This window comes from Lichtheimia ornata, assembly GCF_029851405.1.
Source record: "Lichtheimia ornata isolate CBS 291.66 chromosome Unknown scaffold00016, whole genome shotgun sequence".
NCBI classification, from domain to species: domain Eukaryota; kingdom Fungi; phylum Mucoromycota; class Mucoromycetes; order Mucorales; family Lichtheimiaceae; genus Lichtheimia; species Lichtheimia ornata.
In genome coordinates, this window is record NW_026695336.1 from 410522 (window position 1) to 433105 (window position 22584).

Sequence of the window (22584 nt, forward strand, 5' to 3'; positions counted from 1 at the left end):
ATGTCTCATTTCTGATGTTGCATGGAAACAACAACAGGAATGTGGAATACTTGTACCCTGACATTCAGGGACAAATGAGACACGAGTATTATTCAGCAAAGATACTTAGCCACATCTTGGATACGTGCATCTTTTTTGTTTTGTTTGATGTTGGGGTGGTGGCCAATATCCTATCAACGTTTCTTCCCACGTCTGTCACGGAAGGACCCGTGCTCTGCAACATTTAAAAGAGGAAGGGTGCAGCTCTTGCGTGAGAAATATCATTTGACTTTCTGGGACAAGTGGGTGCGCAGCATCATCAAACATCATTGCATGTTGTCCACATCAGTAAAAAATTAGACATTTACAGTTACCACACCCCCACCCCTCACAAGGATCATGTTTCATGCAACCTATTTGCCTATGCACAAAAGTTATTACGATGTGTGACGCTACGTGGTCTGCTATCTTATCACCAGGTTTTTATTGTTGTGTTCCGCCATTGAATAGCCTTCGTGCAACCTATATCCGTGTTGATCCGACATGGCGAGAATACTTTATAGCTGTGGGGTTGGTGAAAAAAAGTCATGCCCAATTCGATACGTCATGTAACGAATGGATGGTCGATATTTTGTCTTTTTTTGTAGGCTATCATAAACACCCCAGTGGGGGCCAATACTGATCGTGAGAATAAGTGTGGGGAAAATCTTCTCTTTGATCTTTACTACTACTACTCCGCTTGATACATACGTGTTTGGAAACGGGGTTTATGCTTTTTTTACCTGGTTCAATAAGCTGCCAAGGATACTCGGTGCAACCATCAAATTTTCCCTGGAACCACCCTCAAGTATAAAAGGGCGGGTATTTTTGTGAGGTTCGGCATCTGTACATTACACCTGTGACCTCTATTTCCAGATGTCAATTTACAAAGAAAAGGGCGGCAATGGCTCAATTGAGTATGGGTCCTCGATTGTCCATCATGATGGTGAGTCATCTTTATGATCTTGATAATCATCATGGTTAGCTAACGTATCTCTTTTAAAGGCGAATACGATTACGGCACCGATTTCAAAGACGTAGATCGTAGCAAAGGTGCATCTTCTACTTATGCATACTATAATGTTGTGTGTGTCATTGCTGGCACTGGTACCTTGGGCTTGCCACATGCGTTGGCTCAAGGAGGTTGGATTGGTATTTTCATCCTTGTTTTGGCCTTGCTCATGTCCACGGTAATTCTTTTTTTTTTCGCTGTTCCGCGGGTCGTATAAATCCTAAACGGTTTCATTTCTAGTATACCGCTATCATCTTGGTGCGATGCTTGTATGCAAAGGGCGATCGACGATTGTCTTGTTACAAGGATGTGGCTACAGCATCATTTGGCGCCGTAGGTGGCTGGATCACCTTTTTCTTCAACGCATGGCTTCTACTTGGTGTGCCCGTTTTATACATGGTATTGTCGGGTGCCAATCTTCAGGAACTCTGTAAAAACACACCCGGTGCAATTGGTCCGACTCCATGGACGATCGTATCATGTGCCATCATCGCCATCCCACTTGTATTGCTTAAAAACATGAAAGAAACAGCCTTGATGAGTGCCTTTGGTTCATTGTCAACTGCTGTTACGGTGATCATTGTACTTGTCGTTGCTTGTATCGATCAAAAGGATGTCGGCCCTGTACACCATGACCCTGTTATTTGGAATCAATTCCCTATTGCATTGTCAACAATTGCATTCAGCTATGGTGGCAATGTTATTTATTCTCACGTGGAAGCATCCATGCGTCGTCCAAAAGATTGGCCAAAGGTTGCAGCTGCAGGCCTTGGTACATGTGCATGCCTCTACTTCTTGACAGCTATTCCCGGTTACTACGTCTATGGTGTCAGCGTAAAGAGTCCCGTTTATGACAGCATTCCCGATGGTGTTCCAAAGACGATCGCCATTGTGCTCATGACAGCTCACGTGCTCACTGCCAGTCCACTCTTGTGCACCTCATTCGCTCTCGATCTTGAAGACATGCTTGGCATCACTGTCGAAAAGCTTGGCCGATGGAAGGAATTCATTCTTCGTGCTATTCTACGCATTATCGTTATCGTCATTGTTGGCGTTGTTGCATGCTTTGTGCCTCACTTTGACTTGCTTATGGGTCTAATTGGATCCTTCGCCAACTGTGGATTGATTTTCATCTTCCCCGTGGTGTTCTATCTCAAGCTCACTGGTGTACGCAATAAGCCTATCTATGAACTCGCCTGGTGCGCACTCATTGCTGTGTTAGGCATTGTGGGCCTTATCTTTGGTACCAAGGATTCCATTCAAGGATTGATCAAAGCATATGAATGATCTTAGCAATCACCTCAATCATTGTGTCGTGCCCAATTGGATGTAGATAGTCTTCTTTTTCTCATCATTTTGTATTCTAGCCTGTATATATTATCCTATACTCGATATATGGAACGCCCTCATCACTCTATCACATGTGTCGAACCATACCCAACAATATAAAGGCATCTGTAATATCTTCTATAACACATCCAATGTCTTGCAGCAACTCGATTTGAATTCAGCCAACGCACGTATCCATAGAAGCACGTAGCCATGACAACCACTGTTTGTTTGCATTAAATTGATTGATTTAATTCTCTCTTTTCCATTTAACAATGAAAGGGGAAAAATTCTATACATAAATGTGCGGAAAAAAGGATACCAATGGAGGTGAAAAAAGACATGGAATGAATGGGTTGATGGATGAGATGCGCGTGATAAAGAAGAGAAAGACAGGACTTTTTTGATAAGGGATTTCTTTTTTTTTTTAAACTATAGAAAAGGACTGGGAAAGCACGCATCCCGTCATCCCGTTCTTCGTTTAGAACCAGCTGGTCTTGGTTTGATATTGAAGAGGCACGTCTCTCGAAGCACCACCAGCAGATCTGTAACCGCCATAGCCACCACCGTAGCCACCAAAGCTACTGTAATAGAAAGTCAACATCATGCAACATCAAAAATCAATAGGAAACAATAATACTTACTCGCCGCCATAGCCGCCACCGCCACCGCCACGGGAGTAACCACCGCCATTGTCATACTTGCGGAAATCACGGCCACCAAAGTTGCCACGGCCACGACCACGACCACGGCCACCATAGGATCTGGTTTCACGTGAGATGGATTCCAAGAATTGAGGGACTTCTTGGTTGGCTTCCTTGAGGATGTCAATGAGATCGTTCACGATATTCTTGTTGCCACGGTTGAAGAAAGCAGTAGCGAGACCGGTGTTGCCGGCACGACCGGTACGACCAATACGGTGGACATAATCATCAATATCGGAAGGAAGGTCGTATGAGATAACATGAGCCACATTGGCGATATCCAAACCACGAGCAGCAACAGCAGTGGCCACCATGATGGGAGTACGACCAGTACGGAATGAATCAAGAGCACGTTCACGTTCACGTTGCGAGCGATCACCATGAATAGAAGTAGCAGGGAAGTTGTGGCCAATCAAGTAATCCGAAAGCATATCGGCCATACGCTTGGTCTCAACGAAAATGAGAGTAAGGCCGTTGACTTCAGTGGAATGCAAAATATCAAGCAAGACTGAACGCTTATCTTCATCTTCGACGTATTCAACCTTTTGGGTAATGTTTTCAGAAGTAGAACCAACACGACCAACGGACAAGAAGATGTAATCCTTCAAGAAATCACGTGCAAGGTACTGGATATCGCGAGGGAAAGTGGCTGAAAACATGAGGGTGACACGATCTTGAACACCAGGCATATCTTCCTTCTCGACAATGCGTCTGATTTGGGGCTCGAAACCCATATCCAACATGCGATCAGCTTCATCCAAGACCAAGTAGCGGATGTTGGTAAGAGAGATACGGGCACGTTCAATCAAATCAACAAGACGACCAGGAGTAGCAACGAGCAAATCACAACCACGTTCGATTTGACGGATTTGGGAACCAATGTCGGCACCACCATAGACAACAGCAGGGCGCACCCAACTACGGTAAGCAAACTTTTTGGCTTCATCAAAGATCTGAGACACCAATTCACGAGTAGGAGCAAGAATCAACACAGTAGGATAAGCCTTGCGAGAGCGGTAACCACGGCTAGCTTCTTCGGGAGGTGTTTCAAGAGGACCCTTAAGGAACAATTCCGAAAGCACAGGGAACAAGAAACCACCAGTTTTACCGGAACCTAAAAAGTAGCAAGGTTTTAGTTAACTTTCATGATCTCATTTTGTATGTGTTTTCTCCTAATCCCCCCAATGAAGATAATAACATACCAGTTTGAGCACATGCCATCAAATCTCTACCAGCACCGACGATAGGGATGGAATACTTTTGCACAGGGGTGGGAGTAGTATATCTGGCCAACTGAATGTTGCTCAAAAGATGTTCATCAAGAGGAGGACCAAACTATGTGATAAAGAGGATGAGTAAAAGTGATACAACAACTACCACTTTGGTTATAAATAACGAAATGAATACATACCACTGTCACTGCTTCAGGGCAATCATGACCACTTGCTTCAACAGGAATGTCATCGTACTTTTCAAAGTTGATACCAGTTTGTTGGCGGTCTGAATCATCGGCAGTGCCAAAGAGCTCACGTTCAGCACGAGGGTTGCTGGCACCGACATGATGGACACCATCTCTCCAATAACCACGGGATTCATCACGGCGTTGATAACCTCCCTCTTCACGGCGATTACGATAGTTGCCGGCACCATAAGATCCACGTTCATAAAAGCCGCCACCACGACCATAACCACCACGACCATAATCGGAACGAGAAGAGTTCCAGCCGCTATCATATCATGTAAGAAGGAGGGAATCCATATACGTTGCGATCTTTAAGCACATACCTGTTGCGAGGAGCACGATCGCCACTGTTCCAGGCTGCCCAACCAGAGTTGGCATTGCCATCAGGACGAGGACCATCAGGACGAGGACCAGAGGAGCGATTTCTCATGTGAGGAGGAACATACTTTGATGCTTGAGGAGCAGATGAGTTGTTGAGGCCCATTCCAGCTAGATGACGAAGTCTTAGGGCAAGATCAAAGTGCAGATGGGATAGATCTACTTACCAAATCGCTGATCTAGGCTTTCATTGTTGTAGCTACCATTGTTCATTATTCGGTAAAAGAAAAAGGAATAAGGAAGAGAATAAAGAAGGGAGTTGGTTTTAAGGAAAGAGTTCGCCGCAGCACACAGCAAATTTTTCACTTTGAGCGATTTAGGATCACGCTTCGATTTTATTGCTTCAAACGATATAGGATCACCATAAGAATCGGGTGTGGATTGAATCATGTGTAGCATTATCACTTTTGTCATGGCCAGCAAGAGAACGTCGCCAATAAAGAGCATGGGTAGCATTGTCTGCATAGAGGAAGATTTTACCTTCATCAATGGCCGCCTCCTCCTCCTCCTGCTGTACTCTTGCTGTCGGCGACTCATCATCATCATCATCATTATCAGCAGCAGCAGGTGGTGGTTGTAGCCATTTTGGATCCACTTGAAGTACTAATCCATGTGTACGTCCCAAACAAATCCTATCTTGTTCATCCAATGTGGGTCTTGCTACACGCTCAATGGCGTTGAGTGAGATTTCATATGCAGGTCCTCGTTGCTCCCCATAAGAAAAGTCATGCAGCAACAAGCTATCTTGCTTTAGCACTACCCAGTATCGTTCCCATGTCTATGATGTGTATATACCCCATTAAGTCCCCTGTTATAATCAATTTTTCTTTTTCATACTATGGCTTACCGGGAAAGATCGTCCATGGATATAAAAAGTGAGATAATCTCCGGCTGTGCAATGAGCTTGTGCAGTCTCTAGTGACGCAGCATCACATTCCCTGTCGTCATCGTCCTCCACTGCTAGATCCGATAACCCCGAGGCATATGTGTAATAGGTCCATGGTGCTCGATTTTGGGGCACTAATCCACCAGCACCTCCTACAACTTGCTCACACACCAACTCCAATGTCAAATCCAAATCCCATCCTCGTATTCTATTTGGGTTGGAAAGCTTGCATCGTTTCACGTGTCGTGTGCCGGCTCGAGCAAAATGAGGCATGTCATGCGAGGAGATATGACCTACACCCACCACCACTGTAGCACTCTTTGAAGCGATTCTTCCAATGATACCCTTGTGTCCATGGCGTCTACTAACCACGAATTCCAATTCAAATGGACCATCTGATTCATCCTCAGTACACACGTGGCTATAGCAGATGCGTGTGTCACCATGTCATGTTCATCCCTTGACACACCTCGTGATCACCACTTACATTGGGAATACAGATGATGGCTCTGTAGTGCAACTACTGTTTTTGGATGACTTGCTCAGCGTGCCATACACCATCGTTTGGCTAACACCATTCATACGCACATCCACCTGATAATGACGAGCTTTGTAAAAAAGTGGTTTGAATCACTATTTTCATTGAATTGATTGCATGTATGTTGCCTACTTACTTTTGTTGGATGAAAGATTGATAAGCTGTAATACTTTCCAAGCACATCAACATTAGCCATTTCTTTGTCTTCTTTCTCGGTGGGCCACCACCATTTAATTTTACCTTTGCAATGAATGATTCGAGTACCAGGTTTCAATTCGCTGAAACAAAATCAATTAGAATGCAAGGAAAGCATAGCAACGCATGTCAAACCTTACCTCTCAATATGAGCATTATTATTACGCTCACGGTCAAATGCAGGTCGCCCAGTGCTTTCATCATCATCATTTTGCTTTTGCTCTTTGGCAGATATGTTGTCAGTTGTATGTTCCATGGTTGATGCTGTCGAATGCGATAGTGCTGGTAATGATAGATTCCTCTTAAATGCAGCTCGCAAAAGCTCTTTAGATTTTTGTGCAGTGTGTAGGCGTTGAAAGGATCGCCCTAACCATGCCATTGCATTACGTAGCTGTTGTTGCCCATGATGTTGTTGCTGCTGTTTGGTCACTGATGTATCCAATGTTGAGGATTCAACAGCAGGGGCTGGTGCATCCTCTGTCGCCGTTGTTGTTGTTGTTGTTGCCCATGGTTTCTTTTCCAAGTAATAAAGAGCTCGTTGTTTCATCATCTGGCTGATAGGTTGCTTTTTTAATGGCTCATGATCATTGTTGTTGTTGGAGGTAGTAGTAGTGGGTGCAATTCGTCTTTGTGAATCAATCATGCGTGTAAGTGATGTCTTCCATGCACTACGATTATTGGAACGGGATGTTTTCATCAACTTTGTAGGTTCAGCTGTAGCCATATTGGGAGTCCCATCAATGGTTGATGCTGGCTTTGAGTGCTCCTTTGTTGTAGCAGAAGCGATAGCACCGTTAGTTTCAATCGATGGTGAGTGAAAGTAAACTTCCATAACGAGCGACAATGGTGAAAAGGAATGGGCTGGTTGTGTAAAAGGAGAAAAAGGATGCGTACATAGTGTGGATTGTGCCTTTGAATATTGCACCAACATTCTTGACATTGACAGATCATTTTGAAAACAGCCATTCTTTTATCGTTACACGGTCTAGGTAGTATTCTAACCCATCAATACAGCAAGGGTAAATGTAATAATAGATAAAGGTATTAAAGTAAAAGGTGAAAAAATCGATGCTCCATTTCTTGGTGTTTCTTGTTGCTGAGGATCTTGAGGTTGTTGTTGTTGTTGTTGATCATCGGAAGGCTTTGGCCTCCATTTGGTTGGGCTGTTTGATCCATTCTCGTTGGTTTCCCCTGGTAGACTTGGTTCCAATGTCTCTGTTTCTTCATCTGAAGGCAGCTCGTGCACGATCTCGTTATACTCTGGATTGCATTCAACGGCAATTTCTTTTAGATAGGATGTGATGGGTGTGTCAACATGCTTCTCCCACTATATAGAGGCAATTAGTATAACAGCATACACCTCCTTTTCGATTGATTTGCTTACATCAATTGGTCCATGCGACCATTCTGCTGTACCAAATTCAAAGCTACCATCCCAAAAGCCGATTTGGATTCGTCTACAACAACCCCACACTATGAGTATGCTATGCAAGGATTCTCCTATAATACACACTTACGCTGGCGTCGATGGGAATTTGCAACCTTGATCATCACACGTCTCGTCCCTGTTCTTTATGCGGATGGCTTCATTGTCAACGGCCCATACAATACGTTCCGGACTCCTATAAAAAGGTGGCTCATTTAGCTCATGTTGACTCACGTATAGCATAATTGCACTTGCCAGTCGATGGAATACGTGTGAAATGCATCATAAGCATTTTCGCCCTGGATATCATGTGATCCGCCATTGACTGTGTATAATGGATGGTGACCCCAAAAGAAGTTTGTTCTTGATGATGACTCATTTAGCATATGGAAGAAGGTATCAAGTTACCAATATCGACTTACTGTGCAGTGTGATCTTCCGCTATAAGGAATAGAGTCAGCCGCCATGATGATAGTAATACAAAAGAAAATTATGCTTACATCCAATTACTTCAAAGTCTATCTCGTCGCCACTATCGCTGATGAGGATGACAGCTGTGATTGCACCACCCACTTTGGAGGACTTGATTGTCGCTGATAATCGACCATAATGCATGTAGGTAGTAGAATTCAATGTAGGACCATGACCCATATGGCTATTGTACGGTAATGCTATCCACAAGAAAGAATATCCAATGATGAGCCCACAACGTATTCCCTTTGTGATGATGATGATGATGATGGGTGAGGATATTTACTCGTTGCTTTATGGATCAATCGTTCGTATTGTGGTGGCGGTACAAGATGCATTCGTAATCCATCATCTGTTAAAGAAAAGGTCTCTGCTGGACTCGATTCCATTTTCCACCCATGGGTTGTTGTATTGAATGTTGTGCGTATGTTGCGACATTTAGTTTTCTGACCATCCACCCACCCAACCGATAGTAGCAATAATAGAAGCAGCCAGCAGTACATCATGGTAAAAAAAGAAATAATAATAATACGAGTGAAGAAGAATAGCAGTGTTTGGAATGAACAAACAAGCCGGTTGTCGTTTTTAATTGCTTTCAATATTTCCGAAACCGAATTGATTCAATGCCTTTGATCTACGAGACAATACACAACATACACATACGCGTTAGTTATATGCATCATTGGGGAAAAGGATGGGTAGCCCACCTCTAAGGTCGACCAACACACGCCCACGCATCCATCCACATACATACCTATGATGAAAGAATACATCTGATTTACTCAGAGCTCTCCTCAGGAACAGCCCAGTAAGAGCCAACAACGGGAATACGGGACAAGATATCCTTCTTGACAAGAGGAACATCAGAGCCAAGCAACATAACAGCGGAACCGGCAGCAGCACCCCAAATAGCAAGAGAAGGAGCACTATCAAGATAAACGTGTTCAGTCATCTCGATACGGCCATGATGCGATTGTAGCGTTCACATTACTTACACACGGACGAGCTTCTCGGGGGTGATGAAGGCAAAGTGGGGGTTGGTGACGATCTTGGCGACAGGCATTAGTGCAAGTTGTAAAGAGTAAACAAGAAAAGCGGGGGTGTGTGATTGCTCCATCGACACTCAGCAAAAAATCAATGGTTGCCGGTCACGAGATCCTTCTTCATGTGCATCATGCAACGGATTCTTCATCCTTCAGTGTAATACGTCCATTGTCTATTTGCCATATTCCAATGACTACCATCATTGATCATTTTCTTAATATGCATGCGGTGAAACTCGTTAATAGCCGAGCGTCGTGAAGTCACCGATACAAGCGGATAACAATGATCACCACTCTCCCACCATTATTACATTATGTAAGATGTAATCTATGATCTTTATATGTACAAATGCCATCTATTCAAATACATTCTTATGTTGCTTCAAGTACTCTTCAAATGATTCGGGTTCTTTGCCAAGTAGAATGGGAAGACACATGGATTGTTTGTTGACACCTTTGAATAACGCCACGAGATCCAATGCCATTAGATGAGGTATACCCATTGTTTGCGTCATAAAATTGTACTTTTCTTGAGGGGTGATTTGTTCATAGGTGATTTCACGTCCAAGGACTCTGCTGAAAGCTGCTGCACGTTCTTTGGGTGTCAACACACATCCATTCATCTCATAGACAGCATCGCCATGCTTCTCCATAGGTTCCAAAAGCACTCGAGCAGCAAGATCAGCGATATCATTTGGCGAAATCCATCCTTCCAATTCATCAGGCTCTGCTGTATGTCGTAGCACATTTTGTTTCTTGATCGTGTGCACATCAATCCACAGGTGGTTGGACATGAACATGGATGGGCGTAGTGCCACGTAGTAGCCTTGGCGGTTAGGATTAGCAAGAATGGCTTCTTCACCTTGACGATGCGCATGACCGAGAAAAGAGCTACGCCATGGGAGTGTCACTGCAAGAGATGAGATATCCACCACTTGTCGTATGTCAGCTCTATAAGCCATCGATGAAATTGCTCCCTTGAGACGACCCATGCACCCATAATCGACAATGAGGAGGAAGAGCCGTGTGTGTCCTTCAAGTGCACGTCCAAGAGGTTGCAGATCTTCATAATCGCCTTGCACAATCGTCGCATTCGGGAACATGGCCTGGGCCTTGGTTGGCGATCGCGTGTACAAAGTCACCTGTACATTGTTCTCCAACAACTGACGCACAACACGCTCACCGATATTACCTGTACCACCAATAACAAAGACTCTTTCTGTCATTGTATACGTGAGGAAGACAATGAATGATTGAACCCCATTTATCGGTCATCGTTTGTGAAACCCCGAATAGCGCCGCTTTTGACACATCCTGTCCTTGGTCGTAGAATTGCATAAAATCGTTGCCATGCAACCACCATCTCCCCCAAATAAAGAATGGATTGTGGTCATGGAAACAAGAATTAGCTCTTAGTGATGTAACAAAGTGAGTTGATGTTGTATGTAAATCACAAGAAGAATGATACCGTTACTACTACCTTGAGAAGAAGACATGGATTAATAAAGAAGAGTGCAGCTTTTTGTTTGGCCCATACTACAACATCTTCCTTGTGTATTTAATATTTGCTGGTGATTGATAGGCCTAGATTTTGACTGATAAAATGTCAAGGTATATGGGCTGGTTGAGATATGGACTCTTGTCAACAGGGTAAAAGGTTCTTTTTAGGAAGGTAGCCAAGGTCGAGGATCATTTTTTGAACCAAGTTAGGCACACACAGCATAGTGCATGATGCATGATATTAGATAGTTGTCTTTTGTTAGCTATCGATAGAGGTGGGATCATTGAAAAGAAAGATAACGAGAAAAAGTATCATTCTTTATTCCATATCCACTTGTACATTATAATAAAGGTGATGGGATTCTTCCACGCAGGGCTATGTGTATAGAACAATGTTGACAGGTGGGTTGATTAAAAGCGACTACGTCAATCATCTGAAGCACGAGGGCGTTGATAGATAAAAGCCCGACAGGTGGTGGTCAACTTGGCCATTGGACACACGCCTTCTCTCTCCTTTCGGCTCTTGTGTGTAGTTATGTCGTTCAAGTCTAGACAAAGGGCTAAACATAGCCACCTCTTTGGCGATGGTAGGTGTCAATGCACATTGGAAGACATGGGTGGTTGATAGTGGGTGAACACGAGTCTTATGAATGGGATTGTACTATTTCAAGATCCTTTGAGCGCATCGTCACCAGCAACGGATGACCCCTTGTTTGGGTCCAGTGCACAGTCGCCTAAACCAAGTGACCCTTTACGCAGCAAGGACAATGGCAGTATTTTTGGGAATATCGATGTCTCCAAGCTTGGAAGTGGTAGTCTATACAGCAAGCGGTCGGCACTTCGAAGCGGTCAAGATGATGAAGATGCATTATTTGGAGCAAGTCGTCGTAGTCCTCGTAGACAGCAAGCAACAACATCTTCTTCTTCATCAGCACGTTCATCGTTATCTGATAATGCATCATCCAAGTCAGAAATTACTGCAACAACAAGAACATCACCATCATCTCCCAAGAAACCTCCACCACCACCCGTACCCGAAAGACCAGCTTCTGCAGCTGCTACAATTAGACCACAGCAACAAGCACCACCACCTGAAAAGAAGCCTCCACCACCACCTGTGCCTCAAAGACCATCGAATGTTAAGAAACCAGCACCTCCACCTGTTCCTGAAAGACCATCAACAACGGCAACATCGCCACCGATGGCCCCTGAACAAAAACAACTATCATCACCTGCATCATCCTCATCCCTCTCACAAGCACCAGCACCAGCACCAGCACAAGTATCCAATAACAACAAGACCAACAACACTGCATCTTCGTCCCTCTTTAGTCGATTCCTTAACAACAACAACAAAAAGAGCAAGTCTCAATCGACTTCTTATACAGACGATAGCAACAAACAATACGATGAGCAACAACAACAGCAACAACAACAGCAGCAGCAGCATGATCCTTATTATGACGATCCAGAATTACTTGCATCCGTTGCCAATGATGCTCTTCGTTTTGACACTACACCACCCGCCATGAATCCATCGATTAGCACGCCTCAGAGTGAAAGCAATCCTTGGTCAATACTTGTGGATCCTATCCGAACAACGAGTTCACCTTTGATCAAATCTCCTCAACAGCAACGTCAACAACAATCAGTGATGGATATTGAACCTTCCAAGCGATCAGCCTTTGCCGATCTCATTGATAGCTGGAACAATGACAAACGCCGACCTGTACAAGTGACGCCACCAGCCGATGATGAGCAATTCTTTACGCGGGTCGCTGCTGAACAAAGGGATATTGGATTTGCAGGCATTGATAGGAAATTGGAAGAGGAGGAGGAAGAACACGGCTTAGATCAGCATCGTCATCGTCATCATCATCTTAGCAGTAGTAGTAATCATCATTTGTGGGATATTGAAGAGACCGATAATCCATGGCGATAAACAAAGAGATTTATATATCCAAAAAAATAATGATTCATGGGTCGAAGGGAGACATGGATGAGAATGGCATGATTACATAAGAAAGGAGAGTGGGTGGTATACAATGGTAGAAGGTGTCGGGGGCTACTACTACTTGGATGATATACAAGTTATGTCAATGGTATTGTAACAGGAGAGTGTATAAAGATAGATATATATAGAGAGATAAAAGAGGTGATAAAGTGACGATACTGCTGAGCACACATACATACGTAGATGCAAGAAAGAAAGAAAACAAAAGAAAACAATCACCCATAAAAGGGATCTATTGCCGTTTCGTCGCCGCCTGATATGAGCCGAGCACATTTTCTAGTTCCTGGATTCGTTGTCGATAAGTGTTGACTTCTTGTTGGAGGAACTTGATGTGATCCACTGATTTTTTAAGGATCATTCCTTTGTTGGGCTTGAATGTGCCACTGGTATCCAACATAGTTTCTGGTAACAATGTGCCCAGTTCCTGGATTCGATCATTGATATTGTCCCTGCGACGACGTTCCACTAAAAAAGGTCCCTCAATGAATCAATCCATCCATTCTTCTCCATCAGTATACTTGTTCTTTTTTACCTTGATTATGCGATTCACGTCGACGACGTCGTTTCTCCATCACCATTTGTAGACTAGACAACCATGTTAGGCAATTGCCTTTTTTGACCTTTTGCTTCTTCTCTTCTTCTTCCCATCACCCAAAGTGAAACTTACTTCATTTGCATCGCATAGTCCTCTTCTAGACTTTTTGCCATCTCTGGTTGTTGTTGATGATGATTGGCGAAGGAGGATGGTGTGGGCTGTATTGGAAAGCCTGAAAGGATATTGGCAGGTGCAGACATTGGCCCTGTAAATCCACCAGAGGGTGGGCTTGATGATGTATTGTTGTTGCCTTGACCACCACCAAAAGGATGAAGAGGGTATTGATGATGTGTATTCATCATTGGCATAGGTTGTACTCGTTGTTGTTGCTGTTGTGGTGGTGACGTAGCACCAAGCCAAGTCGAGTCAGCATACATCCCTGACTGATAGTCGACATCGTCTAGTTCGTCCAAAGTGGTTGCATTGGGAGAGAGGAACGTTTGGGAGAAATTGTCCTGATCGACAAAGGGTGATGAAGACGATGGCAATTCCTGATCATACAACGATAGCGGGTTGTGCTGTTGTTGCTGCTGCTGTTCCAGGTGATACTGCGTGGGATTCAATAACTTGGCACGGGAAGAGGAAGCCATGGCGGGAAAAACTGAGACGAATGATGCGATCAAGGCTCGCTTTTTATGCAAGTGACAAATCGGGTAAGGGTAAAAGTGTGTCGGTGAGTGATGTTGCTTTTATACACATACACAATAATAAAGGGGAGACATGTACGTACATACATCTACACTAAAGCTAGCTAGTTGGAATAAACGACACGTGTAAACAAGTATCTTTATCGAGCCTTACATTTACCAACATTGTCACGTAGATCCGTGCATTTGTTATTGTTTTGAAAGATCGTCCCCCCTCGTCCCTCCTCCTTCTGTCAAATCTGTCTTTATATTTTTCTCACTCCACACACAATGTATCACATGCGCTATTTATCCCACGACTAAGCCTGGTATTTCAATATGTAGCTTGGTGTATGAAGATATCATCAACTCTGACACATTTGGGATTGCAGCAGCTTGTTCGGCCATCCGCAGTGCCGAGGTTTCAAAAATGGTATTGGCTCCTACGAGAACATATTAGTTTCAAACTTGACCTGCAAAACCTCTCAATACCCAATGGCTTGATTGATCCATGTGTTACTGCATATAGCTTGCGTCATTTTGCGTTGCGTGATATATCCACAAAGGAAAGAATGCTGAAGAAAAAAAAACTACAAGGCAACAAGATTATTGACCCTCCTCCTCCATGCACACACGACGTTGCCCTATCAACAAGTGGTTGCCATGATACCTGTTGACAGATTGGGGTCATCCCTAAACGTGGCCTGATGATCTTGTAGTAAGCAGCAACAACGCCCCTCCTGTATGGACTTTTTATACATCTTGATGAAAAAACGCATATAGCTGCACCAATAAAAATGATCCCAAGCTCAAGTAAAAGCTTCATTATTACACGTTTGAAATTGTAATGATGTTGAGTACCATCAGCCAAGGCGAAAAGCTGCACAAAAGGAGACATGCTAGGACATTTTCGCTAAGCTTTCCGAGACCATGCTGCAATCATTGTTGCCCGGTGAGTGAGTTGATCCCGGTAACAAGACGATTATGGTTGCTTGTGCGTGTCATTTTGCAACCGAGCAAACAACATACGTATATGACTAATGCCCCGCATGTTGCTAGGTTGTCGTACGAACAGTAATTAGCCATTCATTGTGCATGGTAAAGCGCAGCCATGGCTTGGCGAGAAATATCCTATCATAAACGCTTGACGTATGGACGACGACAATGGTGATGGTATGTATACGTCGTCGTGTACATAAGAATGCCATGGGTGCTGGGAACCCTCTTGTTTCTAATAATGGCACAGAGTATGTTGCTCGTGTGTGTGTGGTTGAATGTTTGTCTTTTATGCACAAATCCATGGCTACAGTAGCCATGTGTGCATCCGCAGTACGTAAATGGTGCCCAGCTTTCAATTTGCAGCAGATGCGCATACACCATGATGTATAAGCTATCATTACAGACTTGGCAATGTAAATCAGCTATCATGTATCCTACCCCATTTGCATCATCAATTATCTTTTTAATGTCATAAAGGACTTGGCTGCTGCTTTGGATACTCGCATCCGTCTCCTTACATTTTCGTTTCAAAAGTATGTATCAATGCGTTGCCGGCACTCTTGTATTTGCAGGAACCACGGGACATTCAAATTTGCATGGGAAATCATATAACATGATAGAGGTGTGCAACAACTTTAACCATGTTTCGCACATTCAAAGTATGTATAGAAGGAAGACCAATCAATAGTAAGAGGCTGGAACAGCCTTATGCAAGTAAGCGTCAATGAGCAATGTAAAGAACAAGCACCTGTGATCATATGTTCTATGCATAACATTCAATAGAGAAGGGTCTTTATTTTCACACACACGCACACGCACACACACATACGATGATGGTGACTCGAAAGCACAAGGTTGAAAAAGATTTGAAACCTTCGTTGCTTTTAGTCATCCATCGCAACTGAACATCCAAGAATAGAGCACAAAGGAGCCAAGGAGAACCAGACCAGATGTCGTTGGAACGTGAGGTTTGAATGCAAAAGTAAGAGAGAAAAGAGAGCGAGATCAGGGACGCTCTCGATATGGGAAGCCGTTGGATCGCCGAGCAAAAGATAGATTTGGGTGCCACGGGTTGCATTCGTCTCTCGGCACTTTGACAGCCGTATGTGCGGCTCTCGTGAATCACAGGCTCACTTTGATGGGGGAAATCTCCTTGAACATATGATGGCTCTTTTGCCATAAGTCACAAAGTGTTTGTCATCATCAAAATGGGTGTCCTTGAGTTGGCCTTTGCACAGAAAACCCCTTTGCTCCTTTTCCCGTTTCTTGTGCCGAGAATATATTTTTCTTCAATTGCTCGGTATTGTTACGTCCTCCACACCTCGTCTCTCTTTTCGCACATCTCTTTCGTTGACAACACTACACACATGTATCAGCCAACGCTGACACATCCTCAAGAATTTCTTTCCTTGCTCACATCTTCCAACGGATATTGTGGGAGCAACGAAGACTCGGCTATTCCTCCTCCTCCACGTTCATCCACCACCATGTTTGAAAACGACTTGTCACCACATGAACCATCAACACGTTCCCCCACACCTGCACCACTACCACCACAACAACAACCTCCACAACATCAACATCAACATTTCTCGGCGGCTCCATCGGCCCCTCTTTCATGCTGTTGGCCTACTATGACAACGCCTACATCTACCAATGGTAGTGTGATAGCATCTGGAGCAACACCTAACTCCAATGCAGAGGCATCAGCAGCAACAGCAATACAAGCAACAGAGGTAGATACAAGCTCACATGGGATGTTTAGTATGGAACCCGACTATGCGACAGGATTTGGACAAGGTGAGTTGTCGTTTCACCCCCTCGAGAAAAGGGGCGGGTGACAGCTAGCTATCAATGTTTGTGTATCGACAATGGAATTTTGATTCAAGCTTACCTAGACCTGTTCTCCATGACCATGTACCTTCCTGACGACAGCACAACAAGCAGTAATAGTAGTGGTGCTGGCACTACTACCACTACTACTGCCACCACAGCAACAACAACAACAGCTGCAGCAGCTGCTACTACTGATCCTATAGCTGCAGCTAACTATATTCATGATCTTTACTATCGACGTCCTTCATTGGATATGTACAATCAGCAGCAGCATTATCGACCCCAAACGGCAATGGCAGTGCCACCCATGTCCCCAAGCTCATTGTATACTCACATTAATAATGGCAGCAGCAGTGCACGAGCCTCCTCCTCCTTACAAAATCACCCAACAGCAGAATTTGCCGCTGATCTTAAAAGAAGACATCCTGATGGATCACCTCCTCTTGTTGCCACATCCACAAATAACAAACGTGCTAGGAAGTTGACGGGTGTGATGGATCATCAACAACAACAACATCAGGGTGGTGATCATTTGTTACAACAACAACAACAACCTGATGGCGTAAATGAGTCCCATCCAGGCATGCATCCATATGACAGCAGCTCCACAGCATCAGGATCCACCACACATCCATTACGTCAACCACCTCCTGGAGCAACACCACGTCGACAAAAGTTGCGCTATGATGGAGATGAATACACACCCAAATGGGTGCGTTACACAGGTCAACTCAAAGAAGGCTATTGTGATCATTGCAAGCCCGGCAAATGGCTTCAGCTCAAAAATAGTGCCTATTGGTATCATAAACAATTCTATCATGGTATCTCCTCGGTATCAGGCAAACACTTTGCAGAGCCGCTGGAACGGCGTGCCGGTGACCATGATGTGATCGAGGGCTTGTGCCACCAATGCCGTCAATTCGTTCCTATTTGTAACGCCAAACGAAAGACAAGTGTCTTGTGGTACAGGCATGCACACAAGGTAGCTATCTTTTATTTCTTTTCACAATCAATTGTATGCTGACACACGCATACCCTACTCTTTTATAGTGCCACATTTATGATAAGCCCAAATCGCGATTGGCAACTGGAAAAAGGGGACCCTTAAAGAAATAGGAATCCCTTTTTTTATTTTCATCTCCTACAACCAGAATAATCACTTCCCCCCACGTTTTCTTCACTTTTATTTTTGCTGAGCGAAAAAAAGAGATCAAATCTGTAATACTTTTTCTACCTACCATGTTTGATCCCAATTAAAGAACGACACACAAAAAAAAGACAGCGATGGAGGAGGAGGGTGACACGAGGAAGAACCTCCAAATATAGTTGCGTGAACCTTTTCATTTTGCGCACAATTGAAACTCACTTGATCCCTTCTTCTTCTCTTCTTTCCTTTTGGTTTTGTTTTCATGAATGTTTACACCCCATTCCAGGAGCAAATAAGCACGGATGCCACTTTGACACTTAAGAGTATGGGTACCCAAATGGGGATCAGCCTTGGTGTCTCCTTGGCTGTCATTGCTGGTTTCAGTTTTCTACGTCCACGCCACACACTTGTCTATGCACCCAAATACAAGTTTTCTTCACCCGAGTAAGGAAGAAATGGGGACAACTTTTTTATGTATATAGATAGGTTGACTCATCAAATTACATGTATCCTATGTATACTAGACAACGCCCCCCAGCGATTGGGACAGGATGGTTTGCATGGATAAAACCGGTACTCAAGGCCGATGATGATTTCTTAATGGAACGCATTGGGTTTGATGCCGTATTGTTCTTGAGGTTTATCCGATTGTTGCGGCGTCTGCTAATTGCCATGAGCGTCATTGGCGTTTGTGCCCTGATCCCAGTTAATATTGTAGCTACTTACCACACTGGGTAAGGTCTCATAAGGAGCAGGGAGGGTTCCCCCGTTTTAAGCTTTTTCAACTCACGTTACACAAACATACAATGCACGCGTAACACAGGGACTGGCCGCCAGCTGCTGGACTTGACCTTCTCTCCATTTCTGGTATCAATTACTCGGACGATGAAGCTCGCAACGACATTCGCTGGTATTGGTCTCCAACAGTGGCCACTTGGGTGTTCTCTATCCTCATTGCATGGTTCATGTTCCGGGCATCATGCGACTACATTGACATGCGACAACGCTACTTTCGACACCCTCCCAATGCACTCTCAGCACGTACATTGCTGGTCACCAACATTCCAGAGAACAAGCGATCGGACGATGGCATCAAGCATTGGATGAATGGAATGGGTCTCAAGTATCCGGTGGAGCAAGCCATGATTGGATACCACAGCCAAAAGTTGACCAATTTGACACAAGAACACGAGGAAGCTGTACGCCTTTTAGAGAACTCATTGTCATCTTATTTGAGTGGTAAGTGATATACATACATCAAGGATTTAAGTGATTAAGTAAGTTGTGTGTACATTAGATGGCAAAGCAATGGGCAACAAGAAACGACCCACGATGCGTACAGGTGGATTCTTGTTTTGTGGTGGCAAAAAGGTCGATGCGATCGATTATTACACCGAGCATGTCAAAGAGCTTGAATCCCAGATTAAGAAGCTTAGAGCCAACAGCAGCGCGAAGGTGGCCAATTATGGATGGGCATCGTTCAAGCAAATCCCACATGCACATGCTGTTGATCAATCCCTGATGCATCAAAAGGCTTTCTCGATACGGCTTTCTCCACCACCGAGCGATTTGATATGGCCCAATTTGCCATTGGATGACAAGACACGGACTGTACGTCGATGGGTAGGACGAGGGTTCTTTTGGGTGTTTATCTTTTTGTGGATGATTCCTGTTGGTGCACTTTCGGCCACATCCAACATTGTCAATTTGATCCGTATGCTGCCCAATTCAGAGGAATTTATCGACAACAATGCATTCTTGATGGGAATGATCCAATCCTACTTCACACCCATTGTCATGGCTCTCTTTTTCTTGGTGCTACCCATGTTATTCCGTTTTCTTTCAAAGCAACAAGGCTATCACACACAAACGACACTTGACCGGAAGGTGTTTACAAAGCTGTACATCTTCTTCATCATCAACAACCTGCTTGTATTCACCCTTGCATCCATCTTTATTGGTATCTATGGCCAGATACGCTCACTCATCCTCAACGGCACTGTCGCAGATGACATTGATTTGGGAACCTACATTGTACAGCTTGCAAAGAACATCACCAATGTGTCAACATTTTGGATCAACTATGTATGTGTCAAGGCACTTGGTCTTACAATGGAGATGGCACAAGTGTTACCACTGCTACTGATTACTTTACGCAAATGGATCACTCGTCCTAGTCCTCGTGAATTACGTGAACTCGCACAACCTCCACCCTTTGACTATCCCTTGGCATACAACATGTTGTTGTTCTTTTTCACCATTGCCTTGTTATACTCAGCCATCGCCCCTCTCGTGCTTCCTTTTGCATTGCTCTTTTTTGTCGTCTCTACCATCGTGTACAAGTACATGCTCATGTATATCTTCGTCACCAAGATCGAAAGCGGTGGTCGTATGTGGCCCGTGCTCTTCCAAGCACTCTTGACATCCACCATTCTCTTCCAAGTGCTCATGATCATTATTCTGAATCTCAAGGGTGGCCATGTGCAGTCCTATGTTCTTATCCCATTGCCAGTGCTCACTCTTGGATTTCAGTACTTTTATTATCGACGCATGCAGACATTGGGCGCTTTCTTGACTGGCACTGCCTCTGGTACAATTGCACCTATTATCATTGAAGAGGAACAAGAAAAACTCGCACCCGCCAACACTGAAAAGAAATCACATGGCAAAAAGCACAAGAAGGAGAACAAACAGCAAGATTTGTCGAATCAGTTCCAAGATCCTGCTATTCACAAGAAGCTATTGACACCCATGATCCATGAGGATGTCAAGCATCTCTTGCCACAAGTATATCATCACACTGTGCAGCCTGTTGAAAATGCTTTTGAGATGGTGGGCAAACGTATGGATCTGAAAGAGCAACATGGCTTTCATCATCATCATCAACAAGAAGATGTTCAAGATGCTGTGCAACAAGATCACCGGCGCAACACACGTCGACTCACTGTACTTGAAATGGATGATGGAGCACCATTCAAATTCTGCACCGTATCTGAAAGCGATGCTTTGGAACCTGAGGACACCGATGAAGATGAGTATGAGGATGATGACGATGATGCAACAAGCTCTCATGTCGAACCAGTGCTGGTGCATAACAATGGACGTGATTACAATGATACAAACAGCCATCATGCAAGCTCGATTGATGATGTGGATGACGATGAGCAAAGTCAACGTGGATTAATGCAACATGATCACATGCAACGTCTTTGGCAACAACAAGCTTCATTACCATCCATTCATATCCCAGCACCTGAAATTTCTACGACAAGCTTGATCCCATCCATATTGATCGACAGTTCTCGCTCTTCTATGGACAACAACAATGAGCCAGTGGATCATATTGACAACGAGGAGGAAAAGGAGGAGGAACTACAACAACGTGCTATTATTCTACAAAGACGCCATGATTCCCTTCCTATCGCAGCTGTTTCGGAAAAAGAAAAAGTGATCGATGAGCGTCGTGGTTCAATGCCATTCTTGAAACAATATGGTGTCGATATGCCAATGCATCAGCAACAAGAGAATGATGATCCATTACCGCCAAGACCTCAATCAATGCCAATCATCACACCCCTTGTACCTGAGATGGAGGATGATGAGCGACAAGAACAGCGACCACGATCCATGCCAGATTTGAAGCAATATATGGGAACCACTACCACAATCGAAGAGCAGGTCGATGATGATGATGATGATGATGATGATGGAAGTGGCCAAGAAGAGCAAGTATTGCTACCATCGTTGAGAAGACGTGGCTCTGAACCATTGATTGGCAATCGACAACCACCACCAGTATCATCCTTACAACGACATCAGACGCTACCAGCAAGGCGACGAAGTTTCTTTGAAGATGATCAATCGGCATATGATACCCAGAATGTAACCAGCAGCAGCAGTATACGTGAGAGTTGGGTCGAAAGCGGCGAGGAAACAACCAGTAGCAGCATACGGGATAGCAGTCGTCTGTCATCCTACTTTTATACGCATTATTTCAGACCAACACCAGGACGCTCCAGTATAGCTGATTCCAACACAAATTCACGTTATCGCATCACGTATTATGACGACTTGCTCAACTCGGATCCCCATCTTCCATCACTATCGGAGTTTGGCACCTCACCTTCACCTCACAACACCAACAACGACGACAATGAAGAGGAGAACAATCATCACAACCAACACCATCATTCCCCTTAATCCAATGTATTTTAAAAGACATAGATCATTCATCCACATTTTGTTCGATAAACAAAGAATCCATCATTTTCATTCTTTTGATTTGCCATACAACAAGTGTAGTGTCTAGTCGATGGGAGTAAGGGATGTGAACGTAGGAGGCGCGACGTGTGTATATAAAAAAGTTGATGGGTGAAAGAAATGGCAAATGCACAATACAATACGA

The 22584-nt window shown here is 44.1% G+C and overlaps 10 protein-coding genes across 10 annotated transcripts; 4 read left to right on the plus strand and 6 right to left on the minus strand.

The window, feature by feature from the left end:
* Positions 1 to 894: 894 nt before the first annotated feature.
* O0I10_004482 (uncharacterized protein) lies at positions 895 to 2317 on the plus strand (the record flags this gene model as incomplete). Its single annotated transcript, XM_058484541.1, has 3 exons — positions 895 to 964; positions 1024 to 1208; positions 1271 to 2317. 3 exons carry the CDS (start codon positions 895 to 897, stop codon positions 2315 to 2317), a joined length of 1302 nt encoding a protein of 433 aa, XP_058344802.1.
* Positions 2318 to 2840: 523 nt separating this feature from the next.
* On the minus strand, positions 2841 to 5116 carry O0I10_004483 (uncharacterized protein; the record flags this gene model as incomplete). Its single annotated transcript, XM_058484542.1, has 6 exons — positions 2841 to 2943; positions 3004 to 4177; positions 4266 to 4398; positions 4475 to 4790; positions 4849 to 5014; positions 5071 to 5116. 6 exons carry the CDS (start codon positions 5114 to 5116, stop codon positions 2841 to 2843), a joined length of 1938 nt encoding a protein of 645 aa, XP_058344803.1.
* A 145-nt stretch (positions 5117 to 5261) lies between these two features.
* O0I10_004484 (uncharacterized protein) lies at positions 5262 to 7354 on the minus strand (the record flags this gene model as incomplete). The annotated part of the gene is made up of 6 exons (XM_058484543.1): positions 5262 to 5681; positions 5751 to 6210; positions 6277 to 6397; positions 6464 to 6496; positions 6568 to 6605; positions 6663 to 7354. 6 exons carry the CDS (start codon positions 7352 to 7354, stop codon positions 5262 to 5264), a joined length of 1764 nt encoding a protein of 587 aa, XP_058344804.1.
* Positions 7355 to 7519: 165 nt separating this feature from the next.
* Positions 7520 to 8808, minus strand: O0I10_004485 (uncharacterized protein; the record flags this gene model as incomplete). The annotated part of the gene is made up of 6 exons (XM_058484544.1): positions 7520 to 7849; positions 7907 to 7979; positions 8040 to 8144; positions 8371 to 8389; positions 8449 to 8619; positions 8706 to 8808. 6 exons carry the CDS (start codon positions 8806 to 8808, stop codon positions 7520 to 7522), a joined length of 801 nt encoding a protein of 266 aa, XP_058344805.1.
* Positions 8809 to 9197: 389 nt separating this feature from the next.
* O0I10_004486 (uncharacterized protein) lies at positions 9198 to 9482 on the minus strand (the record flags this gene model as incomplete). The annotated part of the gene is made up of 2 exons (XM_058484545.1): positions 9198 to 9345; positions 9415 to 9482. 2 exons carry the CDS (start codon positions 9480 to 9482, stop codon positions 9198 to 9200), a joined length of 216 nt encoding a protein of 71 aa, XP_058344806.1.
* Positions 9483 to 9818: 336 nt separating this feature from the next.
* Positions 9819 to 10688, minus strand: O0I10_004487 (uncharacterized protein; the record flags this gene model as incomplete). The annotated part of the gene is made up of 1 exon (XM_058484546.1): positions 9819 to 10688. One exon carries the CDS (start codon positions 10686 to 10688, stop codon positions 9819 to 9821), a length of 870 nt encoding a protein of 289 aa, XP_058344807.1.
* Positions 10689 to 11497: 809 nt separating this feature from the next.
* O0I10_004488 (uncharacterized protein) lies at positions 11498 to 12904 on the plus strand (the record flags this gene model as incomplete). The annotated part of the gene is made up of 2 exons (XM_058484547.1): positions 11498 to 11549; positions 11634 to 12904. The coding sequence occupies 2 exons, from the start codon at positions 11498 to 11500 to the stop codon at positions 12902 to 12904; spliced, it is 1323 nt and encodes a 440-aa protein (XP_058344808.1).
* Positions 12905 to 13208: 304 nt separating this feature from the next.
* Positions 13209 to 14161, minus strand: O0I10_004489 (uncharacterized protein; the record flags this gene model as incomplete). The annotated part of the gene is made up of 3 exons (XM_058484548.1): positions 13209 to 13441; positions 13509 to 13561; positions 13644 to 14161. The coding sequence occupies 3 exons, from the start codon at positions 14159 to 14161 to the stop codon at positions 13209 to 13211; spliced, it is 804 nt and encodes a 267-aa protein (XP_058344809.1).
* A 2402-nt stretch (positions 14162 to 16563) lies between these two features.
* O0I10_004490 (uncharacterized protein) lies at positions 16564 to 18148 on the plus strand (the record flags this gene model as incomplete). The annotated part of the gene is made up of 3 exons (XM_058484549.1): positions 16564 to 16996; positions 17095 to 18014; positions 18083 to 18148. 3 exons carry the CDS (start codon positions 16564 to 16566, stop codon positions 18146 to 18148), a joined length of 1419 nt encoding a protein of 472 aa, XP_058344810.1.
* Positions 18149 to 18441: 293 nt separating this feature from the next.
* Positions 18442 to 22379, plus strand: O0I10_004491 (uncharacterized protein; the record flags this gene model as incomplete). Its single annotated transcript, XM_058484550.1, has 4 exons — positions 18442 to 18623; positions 18704 to 18913; positions 19003 to 19418; positions 19477 to 22379. The coding sequence occupies 4 exons, from the start codon at positions 18442 to 18444 to the stop codon at positions 22377 to 22379; spliced, it is 3711 nt and encodes a 1236-aa protein (XP_058344811.1).
* Positions 22380 to 22584: the final 205 nt, after the last annotated feature.